The 18,644-nt window shown below is 49.8% G+C and overlaps 1 protein-coding gene and 1 long non-coding RNA gene across 3 annotated transcripts; both read right to left on the reverse strand.

The window, feature by feature from the left end:
• Positions 1–4,506: 4,506 nt before the first annotated feature.
• LOC128411947 (uncharacterized) lies at positions 4,507–17,807 on the reverse strand. Of its 2 annotated transcripts, XR_008329982.1 has the most exons (4): positions 17,686–17,807; positions 6,617–6,658; positions 5,541–5,629; positions 4,507–4,667 (listed from the first exon to the last, which is right to left on the reverse strand). It is a non-coding gene; the product is annotated as an uncharacterized LOC128411947 (long non-coding RNA). The 2 variants fall into 2 exon arrangements; XR_008329981.1 differs by lacking the exon at positions 4,507–4,667 and having other exon boundaries at positions 5,354–5,629.
• Positions 14,170–16,734, reverse strand: SOX21 (SRY-box transcription factor 21). The gene has a single exon (XM_053384574.1). It carries the CDS (start codon positions 15,486–15,488, stop codon positions 14,631–14,633), a length of 858 nt encoding a protein of 285 aa, XP_053240549.1. The 5' UTR covers positions 15,489–16,734; the 3' UTR covers positions 14,170–14,630.
• Positions 17,808–18,644: the final 837 nt, after the last annotated feature.

Raw genomic sequence — 18,644 nt, forward strand, 5'->3', positions numbered from 1 at the left:
GCAACATTCTTCTCCCCACCTTTTCCCTTTTTTATAATTTTTTTTTTTTTTGCACATGCATGGTTGCTTTCTGGAATACATGCAGATTCTTAGAGTGTTCCAGAGAGCAATGGTGCATGTGTAAAAAAATTAAAATGACCCGATTAAAAACCCTAACAGAATATTGTGTTTGTATCTGTGTGCATACAGATATACATAACATTCTCCAGGTACACTTGTAAGTGTCGATCCAATTCCAAGTTAGGCTGTGGGAAGTCCACCTCTTGCTTTCTCTTGTTTTCACCCCTCCCTTCCTAAGCTGGGGGTGGTTTTGGGTTGTTTTGCTACAAAGGCATACATTTGGGTTGTGAATTCTCAACCACAGGATTGCTCAGCCCATGTATTTAGATAATGCCCATCATATTAATTATCCCTGTGCAGTTCACAATGTGATTTAAAACAAAGCAATGGAATGTGCATGCAACCACTGAGAAATATTTGTTAAAAATAACACTAACAGCACAATACGCAAACTAAAACATCAAAACAAAAAACCCAGTTCCGTTGTTTTGAAGTACAAATGGCTGGAAGAATAAAAATGTTGTACCCTGGTGCCTAAAAGGTAATAAAATGAGCACCAGGGTAGCCTCATTACAAGGGAGTTGGGCAAACAGGTTGCCACAGACATTGCAGCTGGCGGGACTCAGACAAGGGTCTAATTGGCTTGAGGCTGTGAAAATCCCCACAAACTTTGGATGCCCAAGTCTATATCCTTGGCATAATTTATTATTTAAGATATTTTGATCACAATAAAATAGCAATTAAAACATCGTATATTAAAAATGGCCAATTAAAGACAGCATAAGAAATAACCCAGCACAGATAAAGACGAAAGTAATTGAAAAGCTTGAGAAGATAAAATGGTCTTTTCCTGATGCCTAAACGATAACAGGTAGACCTTCCTGAGGATCATGTTCTAGGAGTAAGTTCCAACCAAGCGGTTTATCACTGTCTCAATGTGTGTAAATGTATTGTAGCATTCATAAGACCAGTTGCCACATCAAAAAAAATGTCATATTCTCGTGATTTCAATACCACCATCACTATTTTTTAAAAAACCCTAGTCCACCAACACTACTATAAAAAAATTTGACAAAGGCATCTGACAAAGTTTGTATACATCCAAATGCCTAACCAGAGTTCCTAATCTTTGAATTTACGTGTTGACTTTCTGCACTTAAAAGGGACGTGATGACTGGTCATAGTTCAACTCTCATCCACTAGACTTGGGGAAAGTATGGAAGAAGAAACTAGTTATACACCTTGGACATGTGTGTCCCAGTTCTCTGCATATTACTCAGAGGTAAGTCATAGTGTGTACAATGCTCCCAAGGTAGACATTCATGTGATTGTAGGAAGTCGTTTTCCCTGAACATTCATTTTTATTTTTATTTTTTTCTGAGAAGTAGGGTAGAAATGATAAAATAAATATTATTTTTTCAGTCCTCCGAGGAACACTTAAGGTTTAAGTCTTAACGTATAGACCAGTCATTCTAATCAGTTATGGTGACTATGAGGGGTGTTCCTGGAATAAATGAGCTCAGCAGGGGATTAAGAGAAGAGTCCCACAAATATGCACTGGAAAAGTTCAGGAAATACCAATCTTCTACCAATCTACTCTGAACAAAATGGTAATTAAAGCTGTTTTAAGCTGTAGCTAATCTGTAGTGAGTTATGTGCAAAAAAACCCAACACAGTCCACACTGCAGGGTGGTTTGTTTAATTTTCTCTATATTTCTTATTCTCCTTCCAACCTAGCAGTTCGAAAGTACGCAGTGCAAGTAGATAAATAGGTACCACTGTGGCGGGAAGGTAAACGGTGTTTCTGTGCGCTCTGGTTTCCGTCATGGTGTTCCGTTGCGCCAGAAGCGGTTTAGTCATGCTGGCCACACGACCCGGAAAAACTGTCTGCAGAAGCAGACAAACGTCGGCTCCCTCGGCCTGTAAAGCGAGATGAGCGCCACAACCCCAGAGTCGTTCACGACTGGACTTAACTGTCAGGGGTCCCTTTACCTTTACCTATATTTCTTATTAATTGTATTAGTTGTCAAGACCAAACCAGAGAATGGAGTTTAACATTTGTTCTAGACAAATGAACATAGAATCTAAAAATCTGATCTTGCATATACCTGGTTCAGTGAGAAAACTGCCACAATTTTCATGGGTTTACTTTGTTGGAAGTAATACTGGATTATGTAACCTGACAGTTACTTGGCTCTCCCAGTCTTCTTTTCCTCCCCTCCCAAAGTTTCCCTTGCATTCCCCTTGCCTAGTAATTGATCGTAATTTCTCACATTTCATTACTGGCAGCCGAAGGAAATTTCAATTCAAGAGAGCATGTAGGAACATTTCCAAGGGAATAGCTTGATCAAAAATCACTGGCACTCCTGAAAATTCCTTTAAGAGCTAGCACTTCTGTCTATGGCCTCCTCTTCCCTACAATCTTCTACTGACCCAGTGTTGTTGTTGTTGAAAGATATAGAGAGCTGGGCTTTCCTGGTTGTTTCTGATGTTGCGAATGTGCAAAACTGATAGGAGGGTTCAAATGCTGCTTCTGCTGTTGTTTCGCTTTTTCCAAAAGCTGTTTGGTCATACAGCACAAACAGGATGGCCTGTCGTCCAATCAGCAGCCAGATGCCAGCTCTGTCCCTTTTATCTTGTTATCGCTGGAGCCCAAAGCTCTCCCCAGCAGGTGGAAACCTCCGCTGAAGGGGGTGGGAAAGAGTCAAGCCCAGTATAAAGCTTACTTTACCTATTATGCATTTGATAAACACGAGAGAAAATAGCAATGAGGGGACTTGCTTACAGGGGGACTCTATACAGTCCTGGTACTAACCAAAAGCAGGCGGGAACTGGGGAAAGGTGGACAAATTTTCCCGCTTCATTTCCTTTTCTTCTCACTCATTCTCAGTTGTCTTCTCTGGCTCACGGGGGATTGCTTCCCGGGGTGAATGTACATGGGCAGGAACTTACAGGAAGGGACAAAACATTTCAGTCACGTTTATCATGCAGCCAGCTAGCATAACAAGAGACTTCTTGGAAGGAGGTGCAGAATATGCAGGCCACAATCCAATACAGAATTACATACACTTAGAATCCTTTGATTTCAATAGGCTTAAGGGCACCCAACTCTACGCTGTGTTGAGGCTATAATCTCCTTTTCAGTTGTTTACTGCATTGGGAGAGGAGGGTGCAATTGTTGGTTAGTATATAGAGCAGTGTTTTTCAACCGTTTTTGGGCAAAGGCACACTTGTTTCATGAAAAAAATCACGAGGCACACCACCATTAGAAAATGTTTAATATTTTTTTCTTTAATGGCAAACAAAAACATTGCGGACCGTTCTCTGCTCAGCGGGGATCGATCCGCTGATCTCCGCTGAGCCGGCGGATGACAGCTCCGTCTCCGCACTGTGTGCGGAGAGGGAGATGTCAGAGCCCCGCTGCTCTCTATGGGGAATCGGATGAGAGCGGACCGCCTGTCCACTCTCATCCGATCCCATCCGATCTGATCCCCACCCAGGACGGATGAAAAATAGGGTGGACACAGTCCGGCGCCCGCCTAGTGGGCGAAAATTTGACTTTTTTTTTAATCTTTCGAATTTTTCAATTTTTCCCACGGCACACCAGGCAACATCTCGCGGCACACTAGTGTGCCGCGGAACAGTGGTTGAAAAACACTGATATAGAGAATCCTATTAACATAGAAACGTCCTCCAACCTTTCTAACACACAAAGCTGTCTTGCGCCACTGGTCCAATGTGCTGCCTGCTCTGGGTAGCACCTGCTGACCAGGATCTCCAGGCAGAGGTCTTTACCCAGCGATGCTACCCAAGACCCTTTTAAACAGGCGATATCATGAATGGACCTCCCCATATGGACCTCCTGCAGCCAAGCCGTGCAGCATACCACAGAGGTGGGCAGACTTGCCAGATCGACTTGGTGTTTTGCTAGAACCCCAAGATCTTCTACCAAACAGAGTCACATCTAAAATCAGAGTTATAGAATAGTGTGCCTCTGAGCAGATGCTAAGCCTAGGACATTCTTTTCAGTACCAGAACTGAATGGAGCTCACAGTCCTTTCAAACACATCCCACTCCTCATTACCTTTTGCATTTCAGTAGTGGAATGTAGATAGAAAAAGTCGTGGTGTGATTGGCATTGTAAAATAGTTGAGAATCAGAACAGAAGCACTTGCTGATGTGCTGCAAATTACCCAGAGATCTACCAGAGATTTTCTTTTCATAATTCCTCCTATCAGCAGATTCTAACCTACCTTCTGTTCCACCACTAAGCCATCACTCCTGCAGAGTCAGATGCACTGTGATAAAAACGTAAAGGTGATAGTTTGTTTCTAATGCTGTGCGTTTCAGGATTGGGATTGGACAGTCTTGATTAGGGGTAGTAAATGTGGATAGATAAAAGGGATGGCATGCTTTATTCCCACCCACCCTCATTAAACCTGATGGGTCTTAAGATAACCTCAGCATACAAGACCTGGATATGAAGATTCCACCACAGTCCAGGAAGACCAAGAAGCAGAACTTGGGATGGAGCTATGCAGAGCTGGGAACGGGCTTGATTTTTGCAAACAGGCTCCCATTAAATTCTATGGAACAGCATAAATGGACTGGAAAATGGGGGACAGTGTTGGAAAAAAGTAAACCATGGCTTTCTGGTCACACACTGAAAAACACACACTCTTGCATTATCATTATTTGATTATTATCATCTTTATTTGCAAGGCACCATACACATTACAGTGGTACCTCAGGTTAAGTACTTAATTCATTCTGGAGGTCCGTTCTTAACCTGAAACTGTTCTTAACCTGAAGCACCACTTTAGCTAATGGGACCTCCTGCTGCTGCCGTGCTGCTGGAGCACGATTTCTGTTCTCATCCTGAAGCAAAGTTCTTAACCCGAGGTACTATTTCTGGGTTAGCAGAGTCTATAACCTGAAGCGTATGTAACCTGAAGCATATGTAACCTGAAGTACCACTGTATACCTTTAAAGCACACCCCAAAAACATTCCCCCATCCCACCCCTCCAAGAACTCTGGGCACTACAGTTTGTCAAGGGTTGCTGAGAATTGTAGCTCCCGTAATTTTTGAGGGGGAAATGTGCTTTGAATTTGCTTTAATTGTATAGTGTGTGTGTGCATCTTAAGTTTGGTCTCCTCTGGAAGGTTGCTGTAATGATTTTTCTACTATATAGACACCATAATGATGTACTATAATTGTTTTGAGATGTTTATCCCTTCATGATAAGTATTAAAAGGAGAGAAAGAGATGGCAATGCAATATGTGGAAAGCTGATGATACCGAGCTCCTACATGGAGATATTGCAATAAGTTTATGATTATGGCATGGAGGCTATAGCATGTAGGAAACCTGTGTGCAACCTAGAGGCCAGAACCCATTGCAGTTTCCCAACATATGCAGAAGCAATTAGCATCCATTTTATGGGAAACAATATGCATGCAGTTTACAGGGCTCCTTGACCTGCCAGTCACTTAGCATCATGATAACTTGCAGGTGTGAATGGGCCATTACAGATACAGAGATGGAACTTTAATGTACTTTCCCATTGCCTATAAAACAAGACAGAAACACCAGTGTTTTTGATGCAGTCAGCATCAAGGACTGCCTCATGCATGACCGGCAGCTAAACATGTGACCGGGCTCCTTTGGAAAGTCGGCTTTTGCATTTGAGGTGGTGTGAGGTGCTATCTGTACCATTATATCTGTGGTGGCCCAACTACACACTGACAGGCTGTAAATTTCACATTCATCAAATTACGAATAATGTGGGTGTGACCCAGCCCAAATTATACAGTAATCAACTGCAGAGTAATCAAGTAATATGCATGCATGTGTGAACCAGGACGTAATCTATGATCTACACATGTAAGTCTCTCTTATGCCCATGGGAGGGGGGAATCTATGAAGGAATTTAGGAATTTAGGAGGTGCTAAGAGGACAGAGATCTCCTCCTGCTCCTTTGATCACACCTTTTCAAAAGGCCAACATTATTCCTATCACTTTCCTGACATATTTTTTTTTAATTCCTGTATGTTATGCTACCCATAGCAATATGCACAGCATGACCCTTTGTGTGTTTACACCAGCGCAAGTTCCACTGAGTTCTACAGGACTTGTTCTCCATTCAGTGTGGCCAGGATCCCAATCACAGCCCGCCACTCCTCGCCCCTCTCCTCTGGAGTGCTCCATGTGATTTCCATCTCTCTCTCCCTCCCACTTCTTCTCTTTGCTGAATTCCAAGTCTTGAGCTGTAAATAGCTAATTACTTTTTTTGCTTGTAGCTGATGGGGGGGGGAGAGAGAGAGGAGAAAGGGGACTGGCAATCTCTTTCCGGGAGAAGCGTTTAAAGCTGCCTTCTGTAATTTCCCATAAGAAATCTGGTTATACTGGTTGATCTCAATAGGAGAATTCTTTGCCTAGAGGCGCTGGATGAGTAATGCGCTGTGTGTCTCTTACTCCTCTGCTAATATGATAATAAGCACATTCAGAAAAAGCAACGAGGTGTTTACAATGACTGCTTCATTCCTTTCACTCACCTAAGAAGTCTCAGGACTGGCGAGGTGAGCTGGGGGGTGCGGCTGGAAGGAAAGCGAATCGAGATCAGGAAGCACAGTTTTTATTTCTGAAACCAGCGAAAGCCAACTTGCATCCTCCGGGCTTCCGACGGGGCGGGGGAGCGGGCGGAAAGAAATTATGTACATTGCTGTGCCCACAGCTAACTCAGGCTGTTGTTAGGGATTCTTCAAAGGCTCCCTGACAACCCTGGGTTCTCCTCTCTTCCAAATGGAAAGAAAGAAAGAGCCAGGCGCGAGGAGGAAACTCCGAGGAGCGAGGCGGCTGTGTTTGTACGTGGCACCCTCGACGTCAATTTTCTCAAACAAGTGTCACTTTCGGTGTGCGCGCGCGTGGTAGAGGATAACCTTGTTTTCAGAAGCAGCCGGCAAATTCCCTGGGTCTGTGGATGCGAAAGTTTCAATGAATGGGGGGGGGGTGTTCTTTCTAAGGACGAAATGAGAAGAAAAATAAAAAAAGGAATCCCTATGGAATTACACGTGTGTGCGTCTATGATATGACAGTATACTTCACGAAGGTTTAAAGCACTACAGCCCGGGGGGTGGATTTAAGTGCAGAAAACGTACTCCGACCTGTGATCGTCTTTCACCGAATTAACTTATTGCGGGTGGGCTGGGGAATGGATGCCTGTTGCAATCCGATTCCACTTCGGTTTATTTGGGATTCAGTGCGACTGAATCGGACTAGGTTTCTACTTCACTTTCCTCCCCACACACACCCTGTTTAGAGGACACAAAGAGGGGTCTCCTCCCCCAGAGAAACGCGGCATATACTTGCAGGAGGCTTCCTCAGGTCCAGGTTCAAGGCAGGAGCGGCCCTCGCCTGCAACAGCGGTGCAAAATCGAAACAGACTCTCTCCCGTTGAAAAGGGGTCGTTCCCGCTCGCTGCAGGCAACGCGCGCATCACGCACCTGTTCGCATGAGAAAAGGTGCGCTCTTATATGCTGGAAACTAGGCGAGTTTTCAAAACGTCAGAAAGCGGCTGAGAACAGCAGGTTCTCGGGGAGACACGTCGAGAAACATTTAGCTAAACTTCAGCTTTACGGGGGCTATAAAGAAGGAAACTGCTTTTTTTTAAACAAGAAACAAATAGTATCTGGTTCCTCAGGAGGGAGCAGAAGTGGGGGAAGCATCGGAGGGAGCGGAAAGGCCCTAAGACCCAGTTCCCGACCCTCTTCCAGCAAACACGCACCAACTCGAGAAAGCACGCCCTCCACACGCATCATCCTGACGCGGGTCAGCCATATATTGCTCAGACCACAAAGAGAGCCAAGGGAGGAAGGATGCTCGAAGGACGTTTTCTCGTCATTTCTATGGACCACAGAAGGCGGCGGAAAGGCTTTTCCGCTCCTGTATGTGTGCCTACAGTTTCTAGCCGAGAGCAAGATAGATCATAGGCTGCAGTGTTTTGTTCCTCAGCACCCCACAAAAAGACTGCAAAAACTCTCTGCAAACTTTTCGGGGTTCTGTCCTAATTCTCCTTAGCTACATCTCCCGAAAAGTTCTTCACCACTTCACATTCCCAAACGGGGGCTTGCCATCCTTCCCACAAACGCGACACTTCGAAAAAAACGAAATAAATAACTAGAGAACCAGAGAGCTAATAAGATGTGATTTGCGCGCAGGCAGCAGCAGCAACCTCCAGGATTCGCTCGCTGAATTTCAGGACCGGGCGGGATTTGAGGTCAGTTCGCGGGAACTTAACCTGTCTGGGTAAGATTAGTGATGGGTGCGTGGAGATCCGCTCCTTCGTCAAAGAGTTAGGCCTCGGGAAATGGCTACGATCAGTCCAGTTATTTGATTCCAGTTCCAAGACTATGCAAAGAAGCGCGGGTATTGCTGCGATACCTTATAAATCCTAAATTGCAAGGGTCTCTCTCTCTCTCTCTCCCTCTACCTCTCTCTCACACACGCAAAGCTGGGGAAAAACCATTCAATTAAAAATAAAGTGCGTGTGATATATAAATAAATATGCATAGATGTGCGTACATATCCCCAGCTAGGATGTATGTTTGTATTATGCCCCGCATATGGCTATCTGTATTCAGTAATTCGGCTTGCTGTAAGCATCTGCCAGTGCAGTGTGTGCGCGTGCAAGGATATGCGTATGCATGCGTAGATGCGCATCTCTCAAACATATACCCGCGCGCATGCATATGTGCTTATATGCGTGTGCATGTCTATATGCATAACCGCGTATACACACGCACGCCCATTTTCTCCCCCAATTTGCATAGCTTCATTTTTACCTTTTCTCATTCAGTCTTGCAAGAAGCATATTCTATTCAGTGCCCTCGACACACACACACACACGCAAAAAAAAAAAAAATCTATTCAAAGGGCATTTAGTTTCTTTCTTTCTTCGCCGGTAACCCTATTCATCAATTGTTCAGTCTTGTCGATGGCATTCTAATGCTAATCTAGCGTGTTAAATATCTTTTTGTTCCCCTTTCACCGTTTTGTCATTCAGTTTATCCAGTTTTGGTCACCCATTTTATTTATTTATGCGCCTGTTCCCATTCAGGGGCTCATGTATTTTTTATTATGTTGTTTCTCTGTCATGCAGTGTCAACTTAGTCTATTCAAAGGGGGCTACTTGAAGGGCCGGAGGGACAAAGCGTGTACACAATTGCACCGCTATTCAGTCTGGCCAGCTGGATCGGCTAAAAAAAGAGAGAGAGAGAGAGAAGAAAAAAAGCCCGAGAAGAAGAAAAAGAAAGAAAAGAAGAGGAGAAGAAGAAGAAGCCTTGTGAAAAGAACTGCTTTACAATGGGCACAGAAGAAATGCACAATGCTAACAGTTTTCCAAATACCACTGATTGGTTTCTTCACAAAGAGGAGAAAGCCGCCGCTTTCTCTTAGCTCCACTTCAACAAACAACACCCTCACAGAACCTCCCAACCCCTGGTTTTGTTCTGGCACAAAAAAGCCCCTCGACAGTCTAAACGCTCCCACTGCAGAACAAAAAAAAGAGGAGAAAGGGAAGGGGGGGAGAAAGAGAGCGTTTCTCGATTTGGTCCCTTCTCTCCCTGCCCCCATTTCCCTTGTGTGTGTGAGAGAGAGGGGGGTGGGGGGGAATAAGAGGGGGGGAGAGGAAAAGGAGCTTGCGGAGGAGAGGGAAATTGTCCGCGAATTAATAATATCAGTCTTTGAAAAGGGAAGTGGTGACCTTTGAGGGATACCGGGAGGGAGGAGAGAAAGGGAAGGGCCGGGTGGGGGGGGTGGATAGGGGCGAGGGGGAGATTAGGAAAGTTTCTAAAGCAGTGAGTGGCCCGGGGGGGGCGACTGGTGCTCGGGGGGACGGGCGGTGTCGTCCTCATTCCGGGCAAAAGTGCTGCGCGCCGTCCGGGGTCCCCCTCCAAGAGGCCGTCGCCTCCTCCGTCCCATCTGGGGGGGCTCCAGATCTCCAGGTCTGAAGTGTTATCTTCCCCGACGGTCGCGCCGCCCGCCGCTCCGTCTCTAACTCCTGTCGTCGAAGGGACCCTGGTGGAATCTTGAGCTCTCCGGTGTTCTCTGGTGGAATGTTGGCGCTCTTGCCGTTCTCTGGTGGAATCTTCGCCTCCTCTGCATTCTTTCCAGGAATCTTCGGAAGTGACCTGCACGGGAGAAATCTGGGTTCCCTTCCACGGCGTGGGGCGGGAGGTACGGGAGTAAGGAAAGGGACGGGGCCATTAGGAAACAAGTTGCCCGTTTTTAAAAACACACATACACACCCCCATTCCATACTTTCATCGGTCTCTGTTTAACCCAGACTGCAATTAAGAGATGGCTGCTTCAAGTATTTATTCAAATACTTGGAGACCGTGGACAACGTCGTTGCAAATTAATTGCTAGGCGGTGGTGGCTGGGATCACCCCCGCCCTTGGGTGAAGAACAGTACCAGAGCTTGATCTCTGCGCCAGCCCTGGGCCAGTTCGCTTCCTCTTTTGAAACGTTTTGCACGCTTGAACTTTGCAAGGGGAAATTCTGATCTTGCAAAAGCCACCGATCCTTGGGCAAAAAACGGTTGACTGCCAGGGTCCCTGTCCCGAGCGGAATGCGAAGAAATTAAAACTAAAACCATTTACTTAGCAGTAAGGCTGCCTTACTAATGAGCCTGTTGGTGGGACTAATTTCCACGCACAGCCCCGCTTATCGGGGAAAACAAACGATTCACCCTTCTGTTTATTCCTTTCTAAGACGCTTCAGGCGGCAAAGTTGGTCGAAAGTTTACCACGGTTGCATACACAAGATCACAACGTGCATTATTGCTATTAATAGAGGATGGAGGATCCTTTAGGGCTTCGGTCAGTCCTGCCAATCGATTTACATCTCAGTAAAAGTGGACAAGATTGATTAATCTTGGGGCAGGTTGATTAATCTGGAGCAATTTCTGCCCCCTCGTTCGGCGTTCTTGTCCAAGGCGGATGAGAAACGCCATTTCCACGTGCATTGCAAAGGGGTTTCTGGGGTGGAGAGGAGGGGGAGCCACCCTTTATAAGTTCTCCGTTGGTGAACACCCCCTCGACGGGCCTTAGGAGTTAACAAATAAGGCCCTACGGCGCCTAAGAAGAAGCCAGCGGTGCCTCCCGGGTCCTGGAGTCCAAGGAGAGTCCACAGAACAGAGAGGGGGGTCAGGGAAGATTTAGGGCTGGGATTTCTAGAGAGCAGCAGGAAGTTCCATGTGAAGCAATGATGGGCTGCCACAAAAGGAGGGGGTGGAGGATGGCGGGCCCTGAAAGGGATTTAATTAACCGTGTCAGGGCTAATTACCCCTGGACAGTCCGAGTTAGTTTTGCATAATCGCTCCTAACCATATGAATTCACTTAGGGTGGGGGGACAGCTGGAGTGGCGACAAAGGAAGATCGCTTTAATGAGCAGTGCCAGGTCAGGAAAGACTTCCTTGCTCGGACGTGTTTCCCACCTTTCACGCAGAATTCCACCGACCTCGCAAAATGCACACACACATTTCATTTCGAAAACCAAGGCTCCAGTCCTCTGCATACTCGGTTGAGATTCTCCCACTGAAGCTCTTTCCGAGTCAAAGACGCGCTTGGGACGAAATCGCACGTGTGCACGCCGGTGCCCATTTGCTTGGGAGCAAGAGACCCGCTTGCTTTTTCCGCGGGACTTGCCTCCAAGCAACCGTGCCAAGAATGGCGCTGGAGATTTCGTCCAGCGAGGAGGGGGTGTTGCACAAGGAAACTCAATTTCGTCCAGCGAGGAGGGGAGTTGCAAGAAGAAATCCCTTCCTAAGCAAACGTTGGGCCCAGCCTTGGAACAGGGAGCTAACGTCTCCGAGCTAATAAAATAGATTTGGAAGCTGAAATTGATTGAAGGGGGCTTAATTTCTAGCTGATTCCCCTTCCGTTGGGTGAAGTGGTAGCCCCCCCTCCCTTTTAGGCTTGCTCAATGAGCCTTTCTCCATCCTCCTTTTTCTCCTCAACAAATTAAGAAACCGGCTCAATGGAAACCGAGTGCCACCCCAGCCCTGAGGATGGATTCTCGAAAGTAACCGGAGCGAGAAACACTTCCAAGTCCAGGTTGCCAAGAATTGCACCTGGGCACACCGACCTGATATGTGCTTACCTGGATGAAATTTTAAGGGTTTTTTTTTAGGGGTGCAGCGTCAAAGTAAGTGCCCGCTGATTTTTAACAGGGCGGCATGCAAACGTTGGCCGCTGAAATCAATGGTCCTTAAAAAAGGTTATTTAACCGGGGTGGCTCCCCATTCGCTCTGCTTTTAATTATTTGCTTCAGACTGAAAACAAACAGGCCCGGACGGCATGTCCTGCGCGCCAGGTGACGACCTCAAGGTGTGCAATATAAGAAATATCCCAAGGATACTTTTAGCAAAGTGCACAGATTTGAAGCAGAGAAACCCTTTGTAGTGGGAAGACAGAGCCGGCAAACAACTTTCTACTCTGAAAACACTACACGGAAACCGGTTCAGGGTTCCCTGTGTGTCTTATCCAACCAACAAATGAATGCTGTTTCTTTTTCTTCACCCACCCATCCCCCACATAATAGAGCTACTTGGATTTATTTTTTTAAGGGGGGGAACCCTACTTTCCTATTCACGATTTCAAATGTGATAAATCAGGGTTTAGTTCTACCTTACAATGGTCTGATTTAGATTTCCTAGTCAATCTATTCAAAAGCGAAACAAAGAAAGTCTTTGGAGGATACCTTACACTTCACCTGGCCTAGGCAGGTAAGGGCAATTGAGATTAAAATCTTGTAAGTAACTCAACAAGAAATAGAGTATTTTCTCTTTCCCCTGCTTCAGGCTTTTATTTAAACTCATTGTTCCAAAATGAACAGAGTGGTAAGTCGGATTCTAAATGTACAGATATAGCTTAGACGTCTAATTTTAAATTAGAACACACCAGCAAACTCATTTATACACGTCAAATGTTAAAACCAATACTTAAAAACTTACCCCCCCTCCAAAAACCTTATATTACAGAAAGCGAAAAACAAAAGGAAAGGGAACTAAATACAGGTTAGCCAACTTGAATCACAAACATTAATCCAAATATACACATTACAAAAGTAAACGAAAATTGTCATGATGGAAGAGATTGCTCAGAATGACTTCCCCCGCCCTCCAAAATCATTTCCTGCAACTGAATCCTGTATGCTTTTATTTAAAATAATAATAAGAAGAATATTTTCTCCCTCCCCCACCTCCCCAGTCGGGCCAAATCGCATGGAAGCACTCCAGGTTTTGCCGTAAGAAGGTGTCCGAAAGGGAGCGGATTTCAAACGTCTTCGCTCGAAACACAGCGGTTTTGGATACGCCAACATCACAGAAAGTATAGAATTATCTCTCAGACAAGAAGTCTGATTTTTATTTTTAGTTTGAACTCCGAAACCCCCCCAAAAGGAGTTTCGCAGTCTGTTGCAATTCGCCTCGGTGTTGTTTTGCTGTGGTTGGCGCTGTCTATTTATGGCACTCGAGCTCCTGCACAGTTTTGCTTGGAAACAAGCCCCATTGATTGCAACGAGACCCATTACCAAGGTACTGTGTGCTTAGGATCGCAGCCAATATATATATCTATATCTCATTTTTTTTAAAGAAAGTGACTCAGATAATACAGCGAAGCAGTCTTACACCTAAAGCTCCCACGCGCATGTAGACATTTACAGGTCCCTTCTCCAGAATTACAAAAGTTGTCATGGGGAACTTTGCTGTATACATTAAAAGGGGAAAGGGCGAAGGGAGGGGAGCTAGGAGGAAATCAACAACGAGAGTGCATACTGATTCTCCTTTGAGTGACCCGATCTCCTCCTCATAAAGCGAGGTATCAAACTCTGCTTATTTCGCGGGGTGGTTAGCTGTGCGCGCCTGGTCCACTTGGTTCAGCGTGGAGTCAAGGCTGATGGCTTTGGGTCCATTTTTCTGGACCTACTGTGGATAGGGCAGGATTTAGAGGGGGTGTGGAGAGGGAGAGAGAGGGAGAGAGAGAGAGAGAGAGAGAGAGAGAGAGAGAGAGAGAGAGAGAGAGAGAGAGAGAGAGAGTAGGATTTGGGGGAGGAGAGGTTAAGGGGAGAGAAAAGAAAAGGAAAAGGCAATCCCAAGAGACGTCGAGGAGACAAGGCAACGGGCTACCCGAAGCGTCTCCAGCGGGAGACGCACGACCTCTCTCCTCTCTCTCCACCCATCACCCTCCAACAAATCCGTCGAGGAAACCCGAGGAGAGGAGCAGCGCGAGCAGATTCTGGAGTGGGGAAGGGAAGGCAACAGGTTGGAGACATGGACGGACGGCGAGGGAGGCGACAAGACGGATGGAGAGGCGAAATGTTCTCGTCCGGACACCCCAGTCGGCGGCCCCGTAGAGCAGATGGCTGGAGGGCCCCGCGGCGGCGGCGGCAACAGCAGCATCAGGCTGGGAAGAAGAGGGTCCCGTCGGCTAGAGTCCGGCGTCGGAGTCCAGCCCCCAGGCGCCCCACAGGCTTCCTCTGTACAGGGGTCCAACGTGGGGGGCAGGATGTCATAGCGCCGCCGCATAGGCCGCGGGGTAGGGGTCCAGCTGGGGCTTGCCCATGCCCGGCAGGAGGATGTAGGCCAGCGGCGGCTGGAGCCCCGGGCTGGGCCAGGCGCTGCAGTTGCAGGGGATCATGTAGCCCGGGTTACCCGGGGACGGGTGCGAGTGAGTGTGGCCGCCGCTGGCCGCAGCCGCGGCAGCCGCCGCCGCCGCCGCGTGGAAAGCGCCTCCAGCCGTCGGGTAAGCCAGCGATGAGGCGTAGGGCAGCCCCGACGCCGCGCCTCCTCCGCCCGAGCCTCCAGACGCCGACGAGGAGATTTCCGCTGCCATCTTGGAGCCCAGGTCGAGCAGAGAGTAAGGGCTGCCGGCAGCCGCCGCTGCAGCAGCCGCCGCAGCCGCGGCCGCCGTCGGGGGGAAGAAGACGCGCGCGGCCGCAGCTGCGGCGGCTGCGGCCGCCTTCTCCGGGTTGGCCAGCAGGGCTTCGTGGCCGTGGAGGGCGCCCGCTTTGAGGGCCGGGTGGTGGTGGCCGAGATGGTGCGCGTGATGCTCGGCGGCGTCGGGCAAGCCGTAGGGCACGACGGGGAAAGCGAACTTGTCCTTCTTGAGCAGCGTCTTGGGCTTTCGCCGCGGCCGGTACTTGTAATCGGGGTGCTCCTTCATGTGCATGGCCCGCAGGCGCTTGGCCTCGTCGATGAAGGGCCGCTTCTCCGCCTCGCTCAGCAGCTTCCATTCGGCGCCCAGGCGCTTGGAGATCTCCGAGTTGTGCATCTTGGGGTTCTCCTGAGCCATCTTGCGCCGCTGCGCCCGCGACCACACCATGAAGGCGTTCATGGGCCGCTTGACGTGGTCCACCGGCTTGGCCATGCCCGCGGCGGCAGCAGCAGCGGCGGCAGCGGCGGCGGCAGCGCCCAGCCCGTCGCTGCGAGCCACCCGGAGGAAATCAATGGTGGCTCCTGCGCTCCGGACGCCCAAATTCGGGGGTGCCTGCCCCCTCTCTCCGAACCCCGAAACGTGCTCCGGCAAAAGCCCGCCGCAGTCTCCCTGCCACGGCCTATAACTGGCGGTGGTTAGGCGCGCCGTCGGTTCTCCTCCTGCTCCTCGGGTCCCGTTCCCCGACGCCCCCCACCCTCCAATGGCCCGCTCCTTAGCTCGAGTAGATGCAAAGCGCTCCCTGCAACACCCAAGTCCGACTGGCCTTTACTCTTGGTGGGAATCGGGGCATTTGACAGCCGACTGGAGGACAGCAAAGGAGCCCCGGACTGTCGTCACCGGCAGCATGACTGGCCGCCGAGAAAAGTTTAAACCCGACGGTTCGAGCAGGCCAAAAAACTTAGTTACGAGTGTTATTCTCTGGAGTCCAATACACCAATCTAAAATCGATCTGGATTGCCAGAGAGAGGGGGACGGGAGCTGTCCGCTTCCCGCAGAGACCCTCAGCCTGGCTGTCCGGTGCCCGCCCGTCTCTCTCCGTCAACTTTCCTATGTGGACGGGGAGAAAGACGCTTCCTCTCCGGCCGTCATCCTCGCTCGCCGGTCTCTTCCTGGAACAGGTTGACGACCCTCGAGATCCCGGGCTGGATTTCCCCCTCCGGGCTGCTCAGAAGCCAGCACCCCTCCTGCGCTCGTCACGACCAGCTCCTCGCAGCCGTCGAGGGCGCAGTAGGAAGACGACGGGCGGCGTCAAGGCGGCCGGCCAGCGATCGCGCTTCTTGCGGCGGCCAAGCGGCTCCTCTCCGGATCTCGCTGCAAACTTGCCGCAAGTTCCCGTCGGCTCCACCTCTGCCCGCTCGCTCCTCCCGCCCCGCTCCGCTGAAGTTTAGAGGGAGCCTGTGGGGGCCGGAAGGCGGCCGAGGGAGGGGGGAGGAGGGGGAAAACAAAACAAAACAAAAGCTGAAAACGCGGCCGGTGTCGACGACGGACGATCCAGGCGCAAAGCCCTTAGATTGGAAGCGTCTTCTCCGTATCTGTATTTATATCCGTATCTGGCCCTAGCGCTGGGTGCCAGCTGCCTCCGAGACGCAGCCTCTGCTCCCTGTGCGCTGGCGAAGGCATTAGGCTCGCCTATATGGTGCATGGGCAGCGTGTGTATCTGGGGGCAGGAGGCGGGGGAGGAGGAGGAGGAGGAGGAGGGGGCGGGGTGTCAGGCGAGTGAATGGGCGGCCCCCCTCGGCTCCTCCCCTCCTCCCTCCCCCGCGTCCCATTGATTAAAGAGAGCGCGTTTCCGTCTCCCATTCACGCCGCCGCAGGCCTTCGAGGGGCGGGGACTGGGCCAGGGGGGTGTTTCCCTCTCTCCCTCCCCTCTCCGCCCGCCCCCCCGAAAAACGGGGCGCGTGCGCACTCGGAGTCATCTCTCCGGGACCTTTCCTTTTGGAAACCCTGCGCCCTCCTCTTCCGAAAAAGTCGGCCATCCGGCTTCGCCTGTCGAAGAAGCAGAGGAGAGGAGGCGGACGGGGCCGCCACGGCTCCCCCTTTCTCGACGGCCGCGATCGCTCACGAGGATCCCCAAACTGAACGCGCGCTTCGTTGGCTCTCGCTCCTCTTCCTCTCCTAGGAGCAACTTGCCCGTCGAAGGGGAGAGAGAGAGAGTTGGTCCGCGCGGATCTCTCTCTCTCGCGGAAAAAAAAAGTGCTCTCTCGACAGTTTCCTGGCGAAGTTTTCTCGGAAACGCTCTTCCACCTGGAGGCGGCGCTTGGTTCCGAGGTGCACACCTGGGCGCACCGGGGAAAAATGACCCGGGACAGATCCTGAAGGCAGGGGAAGAGATAACGAGCGCATCCAAACGCACCCCGTTCCCTTTGGCAATTCAGACTTAACTGGCGGGGAGGGGGGGTCCTGAATTGAGGAGGAGGGCCCGAAATCCTTAGGGAGCTAACGGCGGAGGAGAAGGAGACCCCGGTCCCCCCCCAATATTTGTCTCCTATTCACCGGCCCCTTGCTTCTCTGCTACCAGATCACCTGCTAGGCCGGCTGCCGTCGCGTTGACTTGCCCGTCTGTCTGTCAAGGGAAAACCCGCTCGCCTGGTTTGAACGTAGGCGGCGCGCGGGCTTGGTTGTGACTTACCTTCGCGGTGTGTGGAAGCAAGCGGCCGGGCAGGGACCATTAACTCTTTCCCCGGCGAAGGCGAGGCTGATCGACGGGACGGGAGCGGGGGGAGAGCTTATTTTGCCTCGATCCGTGAACTCTGATCAATACCACAAGGCGGGTGATGGTGAGGGAGGGAAGTAGCGTGGGTGGGAGGAGGGGGAGAGGGCAGGAGGTAAGGAGCCGGGGGGAGCACCGAGCCCACGTCGCCCCCTCCCCCGGCTCGCTCAGGCAGTACGAGCGGCATGGGCATAGCCAGGATTTTTGTTAGCGGGGACAGGCCTTTTGTTAAAGGGGGGCAGAACCTCAGTTTGCTACGTATTTTTATTGATTATTATTGATTGGGGGGGCAGCAGCCCCTCCCTTCCCCCTCTTGGCTACGCCCACGAAGAGGACGGGGACGTTCAACAAGCGCATTTCTTCCGTTGCAGTTTGCAAGGGGAGGCAAGAAGCCCCCCTCACCACGCCTCGCACTTTCCCTTTCGCTCTCTTAAACGATTTATTCCGAAATTCGGTCACTTCAGAGCATCAACTTCGGTAGGGAGTTCCTCCTGCGGCTGCTCCTCCAATCTCCCCTCGGATGTCTTTGGAAACGTTATCACTGCGTGTAGAATGCTGCTCTGCAGAGGATGCGACCCTAAGCAGCGCTACTTTGATTTCTGATTTTTTTGGTGGAGAGGCTCAATTCATTTAATACATTTTCAATCAACGGGCCTTTTTTTTTTTTTTAACTTCCATGAAAGGATGCCGCGGATCAAAGAGTGCAGAAGTGGGTGGGGCGTAAGACTTCCCCCATCCCACGTCGGATAGTTCTGAAATCAGGTCGCTTTGCCGGGCGACTTACTCCTTAAATTTGTCCCTCTACCTGCCATCCGTCTAGCAGCTAACCCTCAAACCTTTTGCTTCTGAACTCATCCACCTTTCCTTTAAGTGACCCT

The sequence above is a fragment of the Podarcis raffonei genome, chromosome 4 (assembly GCF_027172205.1).
Source record: "Podarcis raffonei isolate rPodRaf1 chromosome 4, rPodRaf1.pri, whole genome shotgun sequence".
NCBI lineage: Eukaryota > Metazoa > Chordata > Lepidosauria > Squamata > Lacertidae > Podarcis > Podarcis raffonei.